The sequence below is a fragment of the Martes martes genome (assembly GCF_963455335.1).
Source record: "Martes martes genome assembly, chromosome: 16".
Lineage (NCBI taxonomy): Eukaryota > Metazoa > Chordata > Mammalia > Carnivora > Mustelidae > Martes > Martes martes.
In genome coordinates this window covers 61,931,983-61,948,833 of record NC_137904.1, presented here as the reverse complement: position 1 = coordinate 61,948,833, position 16,851 = coordinate 61,931,983, and the positions used below count along the sequence as shown (strand labels likewise).

At 57.7% G+C, this 16,851-nt stretch overlaps 2 protein-coding genes across 3 annotated transcripts in view; both read left to right on the top strand.

The window, feature by feature from the left end:
* The window catches only part of USP36 (ubiquitin specific peptidase 36), a 39,004-nt gene extending 36,972 nt beyond the window's left edge, over window positions 1–2,032 (top strand). For both annotated transcript variants that reach the window (XM_080827388.1, XM_080827389.1), the window contains one exon: window positions 127–2,032. The gene's annotated coding sequence lies outside the window, so the exon portion shown is untranslated. The remainder of the gene's footprint in view (window positions 1–126) is intronic.
* A 9,429-nt stretch (window positions 2,033–11,461) lies between these two features.
* Window positions 11,462–16,851, top strand: part of CYTH1 (cytohesin 1) — a 79,915-nt gene continuing 74,525 nt past the window's right edge. The window contains exon 1 of the mRNA XM_080826466.1: window positions 11,462–11,592. Coding sequence (XP_080682592.1) covers window positions 11,571–11,592 — 22 coding nt within the window. The 5' untranslated portion in view covers window positions 11,462–11,570. The remainder of the gene's footprint in view (window positions 11,593–16,851) is intronic.

The window sequence follows — 16,851 nt, the reverse complement described above, 5'->3', positions numbered from 1 at the left end:
GAGGCAGGACCGGGTGTGTTCCGAGCGCCGTCTAATGCTGCGTGTCGTCCCGACGTGCGCTGGGGGGTGTTGGGGCGCCTCCCCGGGACCCGTCCCTCGTCAGGAGCAACGTCGTGTGCCCCACAGCCTCTGGAGATGGCGCCGCCCGTGTGAACCGAGGAGCGGCCTCGTTGAGGACGGCGGAGCCGCCCGGTGGCCGCGGGAGGACGGCCGCGGAGCCGGGCTTCGTGGGGTCGGGACCTCTGGCGTCGCCGCTGGTGCCGCGACAACCCCACGGTGATTTTGGAGCGGGCAGCAGCCCACCGGCCGGGAGCCCGGACCGCCTCGCGTGGGGTCTCCGGGCGGGAGCAGGGGGCGGCGGCGGCCGCGCTCCTCCCCGCGCACCCTCGAGCGAGCAGGTGCCCGCGGGGTCCTCTCGGGAGCCGCCCGTCCCCGGCTGCCGGCGGCCGGCGCTGCCGTCTATGCCTTAGCTGTGCCCCTCAGCACGGAAGCCCTGGGGCGGCGCCGGCGCGTCCCTCCCTCGCAAGGACCGAGACCGTCCCCGGAGAGCGAAGGCTCTTTCGGGGCGGGGGGCGGGGGCGACGGCGGTCGCGCCTGCCTTTCCCGCAGCTGCCGATGCCGAGGCGGCCTCGCCATCCCTTCCCCTGCAGCTGCCGCGACCCGCGGGGCTTTCGAGGTGGTGGTCTTGGGGTAGAATCCTTTTATTTTACTACTTAACAGAGACTTTGGTTGTGATGCGGTGTGTGGCTTGTCAGCAACACGTTCCCTTTCCCTGAGCCGCGCCCCCGGCTTGCTTTGCTCCGCTTTGTGAGCGCGCGCGCTCTTCTCTTGCTCGAGCTGTGCGTGCGGACGCGTAATTCAATAAATACAGGAAACCCTCGGTTAAGGTGACATTTTCCAGAGAACAGACACACAACCCAGTCGCAGAGGGTGTAGCGGTCCGTCCGAAAGCCACTCCGAGGCCGGACGTCCCCGCGTCCTCTAATCCAGAACGTCGGAAGCGGACACAGACAGCTGACGTGGACGTCTGTCCTCCGCAGTGGTTCTTTGTGGCCTGAGACCCCCGATGGCCTGGCCTGGTCCCCCTGTGTCACCCGAGCCTTGCCTCTTGCTCGGGGCCTGGGGGCGGGAGGATCAGAGAAAAGTATCCTTCACAGGGCAGGGGTGGGGACATATGTCAACTTTCTCACGTAGGTTCTTTTAGATTTTTCCTCCTGTTCTTACATTTCTCTTCGCAAAGGTGGGGAGAACAGTGATGCCCGTGGCCCGAGCGGGGCCCAGCAGGAAGCGAGCAGGGCACTGGCTGCGTCCGCCGGCCTGGGAGGACGGATTTCTCTGCATTGACCACACCTCGTTCAAAGATGAGGGTCGTCCCCCCCCGCCCCCTGCCCCCCAGTGCCCTGTGGGTCTCTTATCGGCCACTCGGAAGGGAAAGCAGGTGCCTTTGTGGGCAGGGCGTTGGTTTCTTTGCCTTGTTCGGTGTTGACCCTCATCCCTGTACGGCCCTGTTTCTCGGTGGTCTCCAGTGGAAAGGGAGGTCGGCGTCGGCCGCACAGAGCCCGTCTCTACTTGCTCCCTCCTCTTCAGGCTCTTCCCTTCTCCAGTCTGTGATTATGAAACCTTTTCCTGAGGAAAACATGCCCGTTGCGTCTTGGGCGGTGCTGAGCACCGGCCTGTCGGCAGCATTTGTCACTGTTCTGCTGGGGCGGGCCCTTCCCTCCCACACACGGTCCTTAGCCAAACTGGGCCCGGAGAATCAGTCCAAACCCTAGGGCACATGTAAATATATAAGTGTATATAAATAACTAAAGCTTTTATAATAGCGGTCACGTGGGTGACTTAGAATGTGGGTTTAATTTAACTTTGTGAGGGGGGTCGCCTCTCCTGGTGGTCCCATGTGGCCTCACTCACCTGCCTTTTCCTGGTGGGCTCAGCCCACCACGTCCCTGTGCGCTGCGCCTCCACTCCAGGCGCTGAGGCGCCGCCGGTGTTGCCAAGACCCTGGTGCAATAAAAAGGTTTTGTGAGCCCTGCCTGTGTCTTTGTGTTTTTTCCCTTTGACTTTTAAAAGTTAACATCGCAGCTCCCAGTTCAGATGCAGGGTTCCCCATGGTGCTCCTTGGGGTAGCCCCTGGTACGCGGGCAGGTTTGGAGCAGGTCTTCCTTAAGGATAAAGAGGAATAAAGCGATTTATTTAACCACGTTAAGTACATTCATTTGAATTTAAGAAGACGGAGGAACCCTTGGAAGGGGCCACCACGCTCGCTGGGGGCTCACAGTGAGTACTGCCTTGAGGAAACCGGGAAACCGAGGTTTGCTGCTGTTTGAGTTTTTTTACTGAATAACATTTGGATTTCCACAGGGAAAGATGAAGGAGAGGACAGTTTTACTAAACTGTGAATTTTGCTCACGGTCGACAAGAGCAACACAGGCCTCCGGTTTGAGACCCTCCGTCTTGGCAGCTGCACCGCCAGGTGCCCGCGTGGCCACGTGCTGAGCGCCGCCCGCAGCCCCTCCGGACCCAGGTGGCCGAGCCCGGGTCGTCTCTGGGGCACACCGGAGGGCGTGCTGAGGAAGACGTATTTGTGGGCTCCGGGGAAATGTCCCGGTCTTGTCGGGCCGGGCCATCTGCTGAGCGGGAGGGTCAGGGTCTGGCTGATAACGTGTCCTGGAAGTTGGGTGAGGCCAACGGGGCAGCAGGTGCCTGCAGGGACGGCGGGGACCGGGAGTTCCATTTGGCCAGAGCAGCACCCGGGAGTGGGAGACAGAAGCAAAAGCCGCCCCGGGCAGCGGCAGCTTTCCAGTGGGTTCTGTTCCGGACACTCCATGGACACCACCGGGCAGGCCCGTCCCCTGAGTCTCGCTGCTCCTTCCTTTTTCTTCCCCTCAGTGTCTCCGAGCTCCCGCCTAGTCGTGCCCCTCAAACCCGGGAACTCTTGCCCCGTCACCGTGGGAGCTCAGCCGGACGGCAGAGTAGGAACAGGGCAGATGAGGACACCCCTGGACCCAAGCAAACAGGGCGCCTGGTCGGGCGGGAGAGTGTGGGCTGGCAAGCCAAGCTCACGTCCACAGCACCTGAGTCAGGCTGGGCCGCGGGAGGTCGGGGGTCCCCTTCAGCCCTGGGGCACAGTGGTCACGGGGGCGGGACCACAGCATTCTTGTCTTTACTTTTCCAAACGTTTCCACTCGATACTGGAGCTGCGTCCACGCAGAGATGGACACGGCTCCGTTTCTCAGGCAGCTGTGGTCTCCAGGGTGGGACCCGCGGCTCTGGGTGGCAACCGCAACGAGCGTGTGGCCGGCCCTGCCTCGGGCGCCATCGGCCAGGCAGGGCCCACTTGAGTGTCCGCTGACACGGCGACAGCACAGGCGATGTGGTTGACAGTTTCCGCGTGCACCACAGTGTGCCGGCCTCGGTATGTCCAGGGTCCCCACGAGCTGCTGCGCGACTTCAGCCAGAGCTGACAAGGTCTGCGGGGGATTTAGACTCTGGAGGCTGGCGGCAGCGCGCGAAGGCCCAGGAGCTCGAGAGGAGGGTGAAGCGCGGTGAGGATGACCAGCCCCCAGACCAGCCAACAAGGGCTGCGGCCGGAGCGGACGCTGGCGGAGCCGTCAGGAGGTGGGGTTCCCTGGGTCTTTGGAGACGGATCAAGAGGAGACATAACAGAAATGGAAGGTCCGGGGTGGGGGCAGGACAGCTCCCGGCTTGGGTGGCAGGTGAGTGGCAGGGCCAAACAGTACCAGAGAGGCAGGTGGGTGAGATCCCCCCGCCATGCAGCCGGGCCTGGGGAACTTGCGTGTTCCCAGACGGAGGGAGAATCACAGGGGGGAGAGGTAGGGGAGCCGCAGGCCCGCAGTCCGGTGTTCACCGCCCCCCACCCCTCCCCAGGAGCCGGCTGGGGTCCCTGTAGCAGCCAGTGTGCCCTCCAGCCCAGAGAAAGGCCAGAGCACCAGTCCCTGCCCTGAGTCTCAGTAGCGCAGGCAGCTTCAGTGTAGACAGGACCTGGTGGCACTTGGTAGATGCCCGGCAGGGCAGGGTGGTTTCCCCCTGGCCCTTCCCTTCCCTTCAGCCACCCTTGTGCTGGGGGGGGCGGGGGTGGCAGCCGTGCTGCACTGTCCTCGCAAACCCTGCCAGTCACAGCGTCCCACTCCTCCCCCGCCCGGGTCCGGACCAGCCGCCCGTCTTCCTTGGCTCCGCTTGCCCCGGAGATCTGTTCCTCGCCCAGCCGCTTCCGCACCCATTCCAAACACGCTGGCTCTCCCCCTTCCTGTGGGCCACTACCTCTTGGCAAACGGTTTCTAATCCCACTCCAGGAATCCCCTCCCACTCCAAAGTAAAACACAACTCGAGGAACCACCTTCTCTCCACCTCCATCTGCTCCTTTCTCCCCCGAGCCTGATGCTTCCAGCACTCGGGGGGGCAGCGGAATCAGCTGGGCAAGTTATCTAGGACTGAATGAAACGGGAATCTGGGGGAGAGGCTTGGGCACCGGCATGTAAAACTGTGTGACTCTCCCGGGCGCCCGGTGCGGAGAAGCGCCGTTCTGGTCCCGTGCCTCAAATAAGAGCGAGCATCAGAATCTCCAGGGGGTCGTCCCAACACATCCCACATCGGGTCCCACATGTGGGTCATCCCACATCGCTGGGCCCCCTCCCCCACGCAGTCTGATTCAGCCGGTGGGCTGGGGCCTGAGAGTGCGCGTCTCTCACGTTCCCGGGGGGCAGGTTCTGATCTGATGGTTCTCGGGTGGAGTGGTCAGCAGGGCTGGGAGTCTAGGAAGGCAGGCAGAGGTATGGACAGAAGTCTTACCCTCAACCTTGTGGGGCCGGCTGCAGACTGTAGCCACCAGGTGTCCCCCCTCGGTAGGGCTGGTGTCCCACCTGCACCCTCGAGGTCAGCCTCCTCCTCCTCCTCTGGGGATCTGTCTGCAGCCTTCTCTCGTGGCATGCTCACGTGTCTGCCATCCTAAAAAAGCCCCTTGTGTCTGCGCTCTGGGCGTGCTTACTTGGAACATAGTCTTCTCCTGGCTGGTCTCCAGGATCTGTTGCCGTGTGTTGTTCCTGCTTTAAAAACTCAGAGAAGAGTCGGTCCGGGTCAGACTCACTCGTGGCTCCCGGCAGAAGGGAGGCCAGCCCTGCGCTCCGACTGGTGCTCCGCCGCTAGCGAGCAGCGTGAGGCTGGTGACTTACACCTTGGCTCTGCGGCTGAAGCCCTCGTGACTCTTGTCACCGTCACACTGCAGGCCTCCCGTGCTCGTTCTCCCTGGTGTTTCACCCTGTCGTCTTCATGTCACAGACGTGCTGCCCCTCAGGCAGGTCCCGGGTATGTGGGTGCCTCTGACCGTCACTGGGCCAGATTGGAAAGGACAGGGGGACAGGGAATTCAAGTGCTTTTACGTAAATGAGTGACTTTTTCCCGGCTGTGTTATTAAATGAAGGCACCCACCTTCACGTCTGCGTGCTAACAGCTGGAACAGTTTAAATATGGTCTTTTGCCCTTACGGTCTTAGAAGTGATCTGTGTTTAACGCACCTCTCCCTCCTCTTCCACGCGTGTGCCTCTGTTTCCTGTCTCACGTGGCCACTGTTAGGTGCTTCCGGTCAGCAGGGAGTGGCGGTCACTGTCTCCAGCAGGGCCCAGGAAATCCTCGCCAGGTCAGTGTCCCGGAAAGGTCACTCAAGGAAGTGTCCTGGATAACTGTGCGTCTGGCCTCTGCTGGGAAAACGGGCAGCCCACCCCCCCGTGGACATCACTGGCTTGACATGCCGCAGGCACCGCTTCTTGGTGACGTGGTCTTCTCTGAGCCCAAGCCCCTGTCCGACCCTGCTTGTCTCACAAGTGAAATCATGCGGGCAGAGACCGGCGGGAACTGGAGCATCAGCCCCCATTTGAAGTGAGAGCCTGAATTGCGTGGCACGTGGCCAGCTGCCTTTTGGGCGGCGCGGGAGCCGTTGGTGACAGCTGGATACAATCAAGTTCCATTACAAACACATTTTAAGTGCCATTCACACAGAAGAAATTGCAAGCTTTAGCAAAATAAAATCTGGGGGTTTTCAAAGCAAGACAATGCCCCAATCTTGGCCTGCGTGAGCGATCTGGTTTGTGGTCTCCTCCGTGTGGGGGGCACCCTTTCTCCCCTGGTGCACTGCCTCCCCCGAGAGCAGACACGGGGAGCTGGGCAAGGCTCCGAGGCTGGCCGTCGGGCCCTCTGCCTTGTGTCGGTGGAGGACGCTGGCTCCAATGCCTGCCTGTCTCAGCACAGTTCTGCCTGCTCACCTGGGTTGGCTTTTTAAGATTTTAGTCACCCGTTTAGAGAGAGAGAAAGAGAGAACAAGAGAGCACAAATAGGCAGAGGCAGGCGGGGGGGGGGGAGCAGACTCCTCACTCAGCAAGGGAGCCCGATGCGGGGCTCCATCCTAGGACCCCGAGATCATGACCTGAGCCGAAGGCAGAGGCTTAACGACAGAGCCACCCAGGCGCCCCTAAAATTTTTACCTTAAAAATTAATTTAGGAGCACCTGAGTGACTCAGTCGTTAAGCGTCCGACTCAATGTCAGCTCTGGTCACGATGTCGGAGTCCTGCAAATGAGTCCAAGCTCAGCGGGGAGTCTCTCTCCTTCTTCCTCCCCCAACCCCCGCTCTCTCTAAAATAAGTAAATCTTTAAAAATAAAGAAATAAAATACATATATATTTGGTATATGGTATATAATTTTAAAGCTCTGTATTTCCCAGGGCCAGAGTTTTACATGCCGGTGCCCAAGCCTCTCCCCCAGATGGCCGTTTCATTCATATTAGTCCTAAATAACTTGCCATGCTCCCTCTGAAGGCTTGAGGACAGAATCCTCCCTTGCCTCTTCCAGTTCTCAGCGGGGGCTCCCCGGGGGCCCTTGGCTTGTGGCCGCATCCCTCCAAGCTCTCCAACACCTTCCCACGACCTTCTCCTCTGCATGTGTCTGTGTCTCCTTTTCTGACCAAGTCATCCATCGTTGGACTTGGGCCACGCTAGTGACTTCATTTTAACTGGATCACATCTGTAAAGAACCGATTTCCGAATCAGATCACACAAGGTGCTGGGGGTTAGGGTTTTGGGGGACATGATCCAACCCCTAGCAGTATGGAAGGGTATGTCCCTCCCAGTCCTGTTTCTCTGGTGGTCAGCTCTCCTCCAGAGGCAGGCATGGGCACCCTGTGAGTGCCATGTGCGAGGGTGGACGCCCCGTGAGGGCCGGGCTCTCCCAGCAACCTCTTCATTACTGTGCCCCCAGCACCTTGAACGGTGCTTGGTACCTCGCAGGCTCCCCAACAAATATTTGTTGAATGGTGGAACATGCGAGCGTCCGTGTCTATCACGAGTGCACATATTTTTATTACAAATGGAAATATACACTGCAGTCCTGTCCGTGCTTTGTTCACTTCGTACAGCTTGCGAATCATCTCGTGTTGGTAAATACGGAAATCAGCCTCCGTCTCTTTAAAGCCTGTGAATGTCCCTTTGTAATGAAAACATTGTAGCACAGTAACCTGCCCCGTGTTGAACACACACTGTTTGTGAAGAAGTTTGAAACACCACAGTATAAGCACAAGAAAAAAAAATGTTTCCTAATAATTGTAATTTTTGAGATTATTATGTAAGGAGGGATTGGTGTGAGAGAAGAACGAACTTTAAAAAGTTGTCAGTGGACCAGCCGCTGAGGATAGACCACAGGGAAACGGCAGATGTCCAAGGTTTTCTGGAGAAACAGCGACGTGGGAAGGATGTCCGGGTTAGAACCAGTGGACCGGAGGGAGTCCCAGGTGGTCCACGGGGCCCCGTTGCTCCCGGCTCTGCCTGCCTCCAGCTCTCTCCTCTCCAGGGAGAGGACACGGGTAGCCAGCAAAGCCGGATCCCGTGACTCGACCCTGCACTGTGAGCCTCAGTTTCCAAATCTGTGGCACAGGGATGACGTCTAAGCCATCCCTCTGCATCACCAATGTCATCTAATAGAGCGTCTTTGTGACTCCAGGTTAGAAATCCTGTTACATCCTTGCCCGTGTTTACACACAACCCAAACAAAAGCTGCCCTTGTTCCCTGGGATAGACCGCTGATTTTTTAAAAATTGTACTCTGTCTTCATCTAACAAGGATTGGTTTCTCAGGCACTGGGAGTTGGGACCCGTAATAGATCCAGGTTAAGGCAAAGGAACTTGTGAACAGTCAAGTACTGTGCTAATCGCAGTGATTAGCTTTCACGGCAGGACCCCTCACTATCCCAAGGTGCTAGGTTTGGGAGTTCAGATAACAGTTTTGGTGTTGATAGTGAGACCCAACCTGTCATCCCAATGGCTTTTTTTCCCGAGGTTTGGCCACTGAGCAAGAGTTAAGGTGGCAGGGGACACCTCTACCATGCTGTTAGGAGAAGGCGGCCAGCTGGAATGCCTTGAATCCCCTGGTGACTCTGGCCCAGAGAGGGGCATGGAAACAGCCGGAAGGGGGCAGGTGGCAAGGAGACTACACGCTCCACTAGGGCGAAAGGAGATCAGTCCGTCAAAGCCAGTGGATTCTGAGAGCATCGAAGTCCAGGCCAGCCCAAAGGAAATGTAGCCGGATCACTGAACACACAACACACACACACACACACACACACACACACACAGGACGTGGGCACACGGGGGCCAGAACAGGACTCCCCGCTGTCACGTCCCCTGTGAAACTAGACCCTCTGGCGAAATCAGGGAAGCCAAACCTCACAAACCCACCAGAATCGAACTTGGAGAAAGATAACATAACCTCTACAAGAGAAAGCATCTCATTTCTGCAATTATTTCAAAGAAAGTCACTGGGGGATGTGCCTAAGGAAATAGGGACCATCTTCTTAGACTTTAGGGAGACACCAAGGTTCTCCACCGAAGGCTGGGTTGGTCAGTTTGTGAAATTAGAGACGGATGTTTGTGAATAAGCAGTTTTCTTAGAAGAGTGGGCCAGAGCTGTACCCCCAACAGGATGCAAAGGTTAGGGCTCTTCGGGCTGATATGTCGAAATCCATCCCATCCAACAGAAATTCCCGTCAGCCGTGTAGAAGCTGAGCGGAAGACCGGGACCGATCTAGCAAGTTCAGAGATCACTTCTGGGCGGAAGCCTGGATTTTACCAGCAGAGGCTGCATTCTGTGGGCAGGAAAAGGTCAGGAGGGTTGAGCCTGGGTCAGGAGGCTATTCAGAAGCAGATCTGAGTTAAAAGCACGGAGTTTCCTCATGGAAATTACTTTTCTTTGTTGCCTAGAACAATCGAGAAGTCCTGGGAGGCCTATCCTAGGGTTGGCCAATAATGAAACAGGCTGCCGAGAGGGGTCACGCCTCGCCCTGATGGAGATACCTCAGGACAGGTCCTGTCAGCTTCCAGACTTTGCCAAGGCCTGGGCTGAGCTCTCCCCCAGCAGCCCCAGGTCCAGCCCATTGGAATTGGAGTGTGGTGGTCTGCTCACCAGGAGGGGCTTGGACCATCCTGTGAGACGAGTGATCCTGAAGTCCCTTTCATCTGAGGTTCTGGTCATTTTTTTTATAAAAATTTTTTTTAAAATATTTTATTTATTTATTTGAGAGAGCATGAGCAGGGAGCCTGACATTGGACTCCATCCCAGGACTCCGGCATCATGACCTAAAGGGAAGGCAGTCGCTTTACAGACTGAGCACCAAACCACGAAAGAGCTTGTGCATCTGGGAGTAGCTAGAAAAGTGACATTTTTCTTTCTTTTTCCAAATCAACAACAAAAATACATTTGCGTGTTTTAAAACAACCAGACAGCATGGAAAGACCACGACAAAGTGAATACAGAATGAAAAGTGGGTCTCAACCTCCCTTTCTCCCAGTTTGTTCCCATTTTTTGTGTCTCCTTCCCGGGAAAAGTGTTTTTTGCACACAGCAACACATGTATGCAGCGTTTGTATCCATCAGCGAATGTCTTAAGGCGGACAAGTGTGAGGCAGTGCGTTGGGAATTAGGAGACACTAAACTGTCCGTTAAAGTGGTGAGCTGTCATTGTGGACGAGCTGGTGCTCTCAGGAAGGAACACTTCCAGCAGGGAGGAGGTCAGCGCAGACGGGGCTGGACTGGGGACAGAAGGGCCCACAGGAAGAGCTCTTCACCTTCACCTCCCTTTGCGGACGGAGCTCAAGCTGCAGAGTCAGTGGATCCCCACGGAGTGCCCGAGGTCTGCTCTGTGTCTGGCTGGGGACTCACGAGTCATTGGAAGGGGAGCTTGTGGGTTCTGGGGCTGTCGTTCTGCCGCGCTGGGGTTTTCCTTTTTGTCACAGAGAAAACAGCCTCCAAATTTCTTAGGGTCTCACTTGATCCCTTGTTGTTGTTTTTTGTTTTTGTTTTTTTGTTTTTTGCTGTCTTTTGAGCAATTCCTTTAAAAGGTCAGGTAGGAACGCGTTTCCGTGGGTGGGGTCAGAGTGGTGACGTCGGGAGACCTCGGGGACAGCGGGCCCTGCCTCAGCTCCACCCGCGCCCGCGCCCGCGCCTCCTTGGGCCTGTCGTTGCTCTCAGGACAGGCTCTCCCGGGGACTTTCCAGCCCGTTCTGGTGTCCCCTCACGGGCTGACGCAAGCCGATGCCCGTTAAGGAGGACAGCGCGGGGGGAGCAGAGGCCTCCAGCCTCCAGGTGCGGAGCCGCTGCCCGAGCTCGGCAAAGGGCCGCTCACTCCGCCGGGGGCAGGGGCACTGGCGAGCCTCGTGCAGCCACAGACAAAATGCCCAGGACGGTCTAGACACGTGTGCCTTCAGACAGGGTGACTCGGGGTCACGACAATCCCGCAATGAGGGGCGATGAGGCGCCTCCTGTGAAACGTGATCCAGGAAAATTCGGGACTCGTGAAGGGATGCGGAGAAGCCGGGAAGTCAGGACACTCGGGGGCGAGGCTCGGGGCACGGAAGGAAATAAAGTCAAACGCTCGGCGGCCTCTGGCCAAGGACGGGGCCCTCCCTGGCGAGCCGGGGCCCGCAGGACCTTCGAGGCTGACGTCAGCGAGGACCACCCTGCCCTTCAGCAGCCGGACGCGACCTTGGGCCCGTGGGCAGCCTCCCGCCCGTTGTGGGCAGGGCCGCCCGCGCCGCCCTGGCGGAACCCGAAACGGGCGGGGCCCGCGGGGGCGGGAGGGGCGGGGCCTCGGGGCCCCGGGGGGCGGGGCCCGGCGGGCGCACGTGCGCAGGCGCGGCCTGGAGTTGGCGGCGTGCCCGGAGGGGCGCGCGCGTGGGCGGCGGGCGGGGCCTCGGGCCCCGGGGGCGGGTCCCGCGCGGACGCGCGTGCGCAGGCGCGGGCCTGCGGTTGGCGGCGTGCCGGGAGGTGCGCGCGCGTGGGCGGCAGGCGGGGCCTCAGGTCCGGTGGGCGGGGCCCGGGCGGCCGCGCGTGCGCAGGCGCGTGCGGGCGGCGGCCGCGTGCCGGGGCGCGCGCGGACGGCGGGCGGGGCGCCCCGCGGGTGGCGAGGGGCCGGCAGCGGCTGCGGCGGCGGCGGCGCGGGCCGGGGGCGGGGCTCCGAGCCGGGCCGAGGCGCGTGGGGCCGGCGCGGCGGGGCGCGAGAGGCGAGCGGCGGCACCATGGAGGAGGACGACAGCTACGGTCAGTACGGCCCGCGGCGCGGCGGTGCGGGCGCCCCCTCCCGCGCTTCCCGCCGTGTCCGTCCGGGCGCCTGAGGCGGCCCCGGCGGCTGGCGCTTCGCGGGGCCGGCGGTGCGGGACGCGAGCCCGGGGCGGCCGGCCGGGGGGGGGGCGGCGGGGACCGGGGCGCCGGCCGGGGCGGGGGGCCGGGGGTCGCGCGGTGCCGCCCGAGCGCCCCGAGACCCCGTCCGCGGCCCCCTAGTTTCGGGCCTCGGTGGGGTCCGCAAGTTGTGTCGGGGTCCGCGTCTTTGTTCGCGAGCGGGGCGCACGCCCGGAGGGCGGCCCCGGAGCGCTCGGGCTTCCCCCGCGGCGGCCGAGCTGCGGGGACCGGGCGCTGTCGGGCGGGCGCGGGCCCCCGCAGCCGGCCGCCGTCTCCCCGGCGAGCGGCTCCGGTCCCCCAAGTTTGCCCCTCACGCCGCACGGCGTCCCCCTTGACAGTTCCCGAATCCCCCTCCTGCTGACCTTATCCCCAAGACGGTGGCCGTCGGCCCGGACCTGCCCCCTCCCAGCGCCCGAGACTGCAGGCTCGCCGGGGGTTCTTGGGACACGCTTTTGGCTAATTCACCAACGTCGTGTTCGTGAGGGTTTGGGGGTGGCGGCTCGGACGGGGGTGAGCGGCTGTGGGCCGTAGCGGCGGGGATGCCCGCGGAGTTCAGCGGGCTCGCGTGGCTGCGGGGACCGCTCCCGGCGTGTTCCCTGGGGCCGGTCTTACTTCTGCTTGTGCGCAGGTAGGTCATGGTGGAACTGCGGAGGGGGAAGAGGTGGCTTTGCGACCTGCAGCCTGACCCGGAGCGGGGTCCGGGGGAGTGTGCCGCTGCTCCCAAGACCCACTGGCAGCCTGAAGCGAGAGCACCCTAGGGACGGCGGCCGTCAGGTGTCCCCTAGTCACCTTCCAAGGAAAAGCCTTAGTGCTGTCCTTTTGTGACTGGGAAAAAACCCCACCTCCGGGCTGGTCCCAGAGGGTTTTCGTCCCCTCCATACCTCTCTTTCTGCCCAGGAGAGGCCTCTCCCGGCTTTGCCCGCTGCTGTTTTGTCTGCCTCCTCTTGCCATTTAATCTGTCGGACCCCACGGTCCTGCCAGGCTTTCTTCTTGCCCTCTGCTGGCGTTTGTACCCACCGGGCGAGGCAGGAAGCTCTTGGTCTGGTCGCTTTTGATACAGTGGCTGCTCTGCCGACAGGCATGACACGCATTTGTACTTGGAGGGGGTGAATGGAAGCGGGTGCATTCAGGTCCTAAGGCAGCTGTAACAGATTAGCACGAACTCAGTGGCTCAGAACAGCATGTAAATACATGATCCTATATATTTTTTAGGGGTCAGAAGTCCAAATGTGGTGTCACTGAGCTCAAGGTGTTTGCAGGGCTGTGTTCCTTTTTGGGGGGTTTCAGGGAAGGATCCATTTCCTTGCCCTCTTCAAGTTCTGGAGGCCACCTTCACTCTGTGGCTGGGCCACCTTCCTTCGTCAGAGCCAGCCCGTAGCCCCTTCTCCTTTCTGACATCTGCGGCTGCGTCTTAGGACCCTTGTGATGACACTGGAGTCGCCAGGGTGATCCAGCATGACAACCTTGGCTCTGCAGGGCTAATCCTGCTTTTGCCACATAGGGTAACATAGTCGTGGGTTCTGGAGATTAGGTGACGGTCGTCTTTGGAGGCCGATAGTCTGCCGACCACACACTAAAGATGAGAAAGAGGTTTATTCTTCCCCCTTATACAGTTAAGAATGTCATCTTCTGTGTATTTTGGAGGAACCAAGAGGGCTCCCCACTCACAGTGTTCCCCACACAAAAAGTACCTAATAGCTTAAGTTGGTCGTACAAAGAATACGATTCTCAGCTCTTCAGGGTTTCCCTTCGACTCCAGAGCTGTCCGTTTCCCTCGTAGGTTTTGCAGTGAATCTGCCTCCAGGGCTAAGACAGCCATGCACGCAGCACTGTGCGGTGCACTCCGCAAGCGCGGGGAATGCCTGCCCCAGGCGCTCCCTCGGAAGCTAGAACCTCTGTCGTGCCGTGAGGTAGCCTAGGACACTACCACTGTTTGAGCCCTTTGGGGAGATGACTGATTTCCCAGCTGCCATTTTGGCCTAAAGGACTTTCAGAAGAGAACTCACATATAATATGCTGAAGAAAGAGAACGAGTTTTGAAGTTTTCCTGTTCCATTACAGAGAATTTCAGAAACCACCAGAATAGTCTTTCTGGACTGCAGAGTCTGGTGTTCTGTCCATCCAGCGACTGCACCACTGAATTCGAAAGTCCTTCTTCCCGTAGACACTCCTGGGTCTGTACCTCCCCAGGCAGGAACAGCGTGCTTCGGGCTGCCCGTGTGGTGCGACATACTGGACTGCGAAGACCTGGGGGGTGGGGTGCATGGGGACAGTTAAACGCAAGTCCTTTTCAAGCCTAGTTTTCTGTGAAAGATGTGGAATTAGTGATTTTCTGGAAGCTTAATTGATGGATCTGATCTGAGGTTGGTGGATCTTGTCCCTGCAGTTTCTTTTTAAACACTGCGAAATAATTGGGACTTTTTTTTTCTTTAAAGACTCCTGTAATCTTCTTGGGTCATGGTTCCTCCTGGACTTCACGGTTCTCTTTGCAGGAGGAGGAGGTATTTTTGCTTTCGTAGGGTACCCTGCCCAAGAAAAGACTCTGACCACTCCCCTCCGTGACTTCTGAACTTGAGCAGACATTTTTATCCCGCAGACTGCCTCTGGAGCCCTTCTGAGGTTTGTTTGGGGAAGTTTTTTGTTTTTTTTTTTAAAGATTTTATTTATTTGACAGACAGAGATCACAAGTAGGCAGAGAGGCAGGCAGAGGGAGGGGGGAAGCAGGCTCCCTGTCGAGCAGAGAGCCGATGTGGGGCTCGATCCCAGGACCCTGGGATCATGACCTGAGCCGAAGGCAGAGGCTTAACCCACTGAGCCACCCAGGCGCCCCAGTTTGGGGAAGTTTTTGTGAATGTGCATACTCGGAGGGTCCTTAGGTCGCTTCTCTAAAGGTTCTGACCCCAGGAACCGCTGGCGTCGTCCACCTCTCCTAGGACAGGCTGTGAGGCAGAGATGGGCAGGGCCATCGGCAGTGACCTGGAAGTCTCAGTGGTGATGATTCTGCCTCACAAGTCCAACAAGATCAGCACATCTCCGAGCGTAGGTTCTTAAGGTCTTTGAACCTACGGTGCCGTTTATGGCCTTTACTTCTTGAACACAGTTTCTGCTCCGCTGGCGTTTTACGAGCTTCAGACTTACCCCTAGTCTGGACATGAGGGAGAACTGGCCTTTCAGAAGTAAGCTTCTCTGCGAAGGCGCGGAGATGTGGCTCTTGGCCAGGGCAAGGCTTCCGCCATCCGAAGATGAAAGGAGGTGCGGGCAGTGGCGGGCACGGTGGCTGCTGCGGGCCGGTGAGTGGGAGCCCGCCATCTGCAGGGGAGCCGGGCGCTTTGGTCTTCGTGCCTCCAGAACCAGCATGGGGCCTGGTACCCGATAGCAGCTTCTCCGCGGCTCTTGAGGGAGTAACAGGCTGAACCAGCTTCCGTGTGGCAAAAGTCAATGTTCAGTGATTGAGCTTTTGTCTTCAGCTCTCCGTCCCAAACAGAAACCAGAACACCCTTCTGCACGTGTTTGCCCGAATGCCAAACCGATTTTCCGTGTTGTTCAACGATACTGATGTCTTTCATTGTTGTCGAATTCACTTACACACTTGGTGATTTGCTGTTATGGAAAAGAATACCATTATGAAGTCAGGGTTTTCTTAGAAAATCTGGAACACAAGGTTACCATAATTATTCATTCTGTGGTCTTTAAGGTAGAGTTCCAGGGGTGATATTAACATGTCAGTGGGGTAAACATTTTTAGAATTCTTGGTGCGTGGTGCCAATTTGCTTTCCAAAAGGGCAGTACCCATGTACCTCGTTCCTAGCCATGTATGGGTTTACACGCTTGAGTGTCACTGTGGATATGCCGCGGTGAGGATTTGCATTTGAAAGCTTTTTTTTTTCTTTAACCCAACCTTATGGTTATAAAGTGGCACCTCATTAAATCCACTGATTGTCAGCTAGGTTGAAAAAAATTTCTTTTGCCTGTTTGTGTATTATGACCTGCCTGTTCATGTGGGATGTTGGTTTCTTTATTTACTCAACTGAGATTAACTTTTCTTTTTTTATGGCCTTGAACAAATCAAATGACTGTTTTTCTCACTCTGATGTTTTCAGCATGGGAGACATACATATTCAGTCTGACTGGGGTGGGGGTGAGATTTTGACCAATTGTGGTGGTCACCTGTTTACCTCTCCTTAACTTTTCTCTTAATGATTGATGATCTTTGGCCTGTATTTTATCTTCTGGGCAGATGCAAATGTTTCCTTTAGAGGAGAAGTTGTGAGTTAGGTAGCTCTTACTGGTCTCAGTTATACTGATAGGTGGGTCAGTCTGTGGGATCATAAGGCTCATACCTGCCCCTCTCTGAATGTCCCACTTAGCAATCAGAAACAGTCTTTCCAAATAGATGATTTCTTATGTGTTTCATGCATTGAAGATCAGGTAGTTCTATCGAAAGAACTGGAACGAGAGTGCCTTCTGGTTTCAAGGTTGAGAGCACACATATAGGTCACCCCGCCAGGGAGGAGGCGAGTGTGTGTGTGTGTGTGTGTGTGTGCGTGTGCCTGCCTCTGGACAGTGAGGCGTAGGTTGGAGCTTCAGCTTGGAGTCCCCCCGCCCCCCCACAGAGGCCTGTCCGCCCCTTTCCTGCTCACCCTCCCACATGAAAGGCTTGGACAGTGAGCTCCTGAAGACGAGCACTCTGTCTGAACCTGTCCGTTGGCTTTGTTGCCACACTGCTTCTTGATTGTCTGTCTAATTATTGTTGCTTAGTTTCAGTTGCAATAATAGAGGCATGGAGGAGGTGGAAAATTATTTAGAATGTTCAAGAAGTGAGTCCCACATCCTCTGAAACTGCCGGTAATGCTGTTTTGCTTCTCTTTCCGCATTGACTGAGGAAACATAAGATGGGTTGTGGGGGTTTTTGTGAGTCTCCGTTTTCCAGGATGGTGTCAGTGACAGTGCGTCTCTGTTTTTGTGGCGGCGAGGTGGTTACGAGCTGCTTTCTGAGCCGCTTGGCTCCTGCAAGGGTCAGGATGTGACCTTCCTTATCGGAGTCTTTTCCTGTTTTTCACTTTTTTTTCTTTTTTGAATCTTCAAGGTTTCTATTTCAGATGAGTGCTTCTCTCTGGCGTT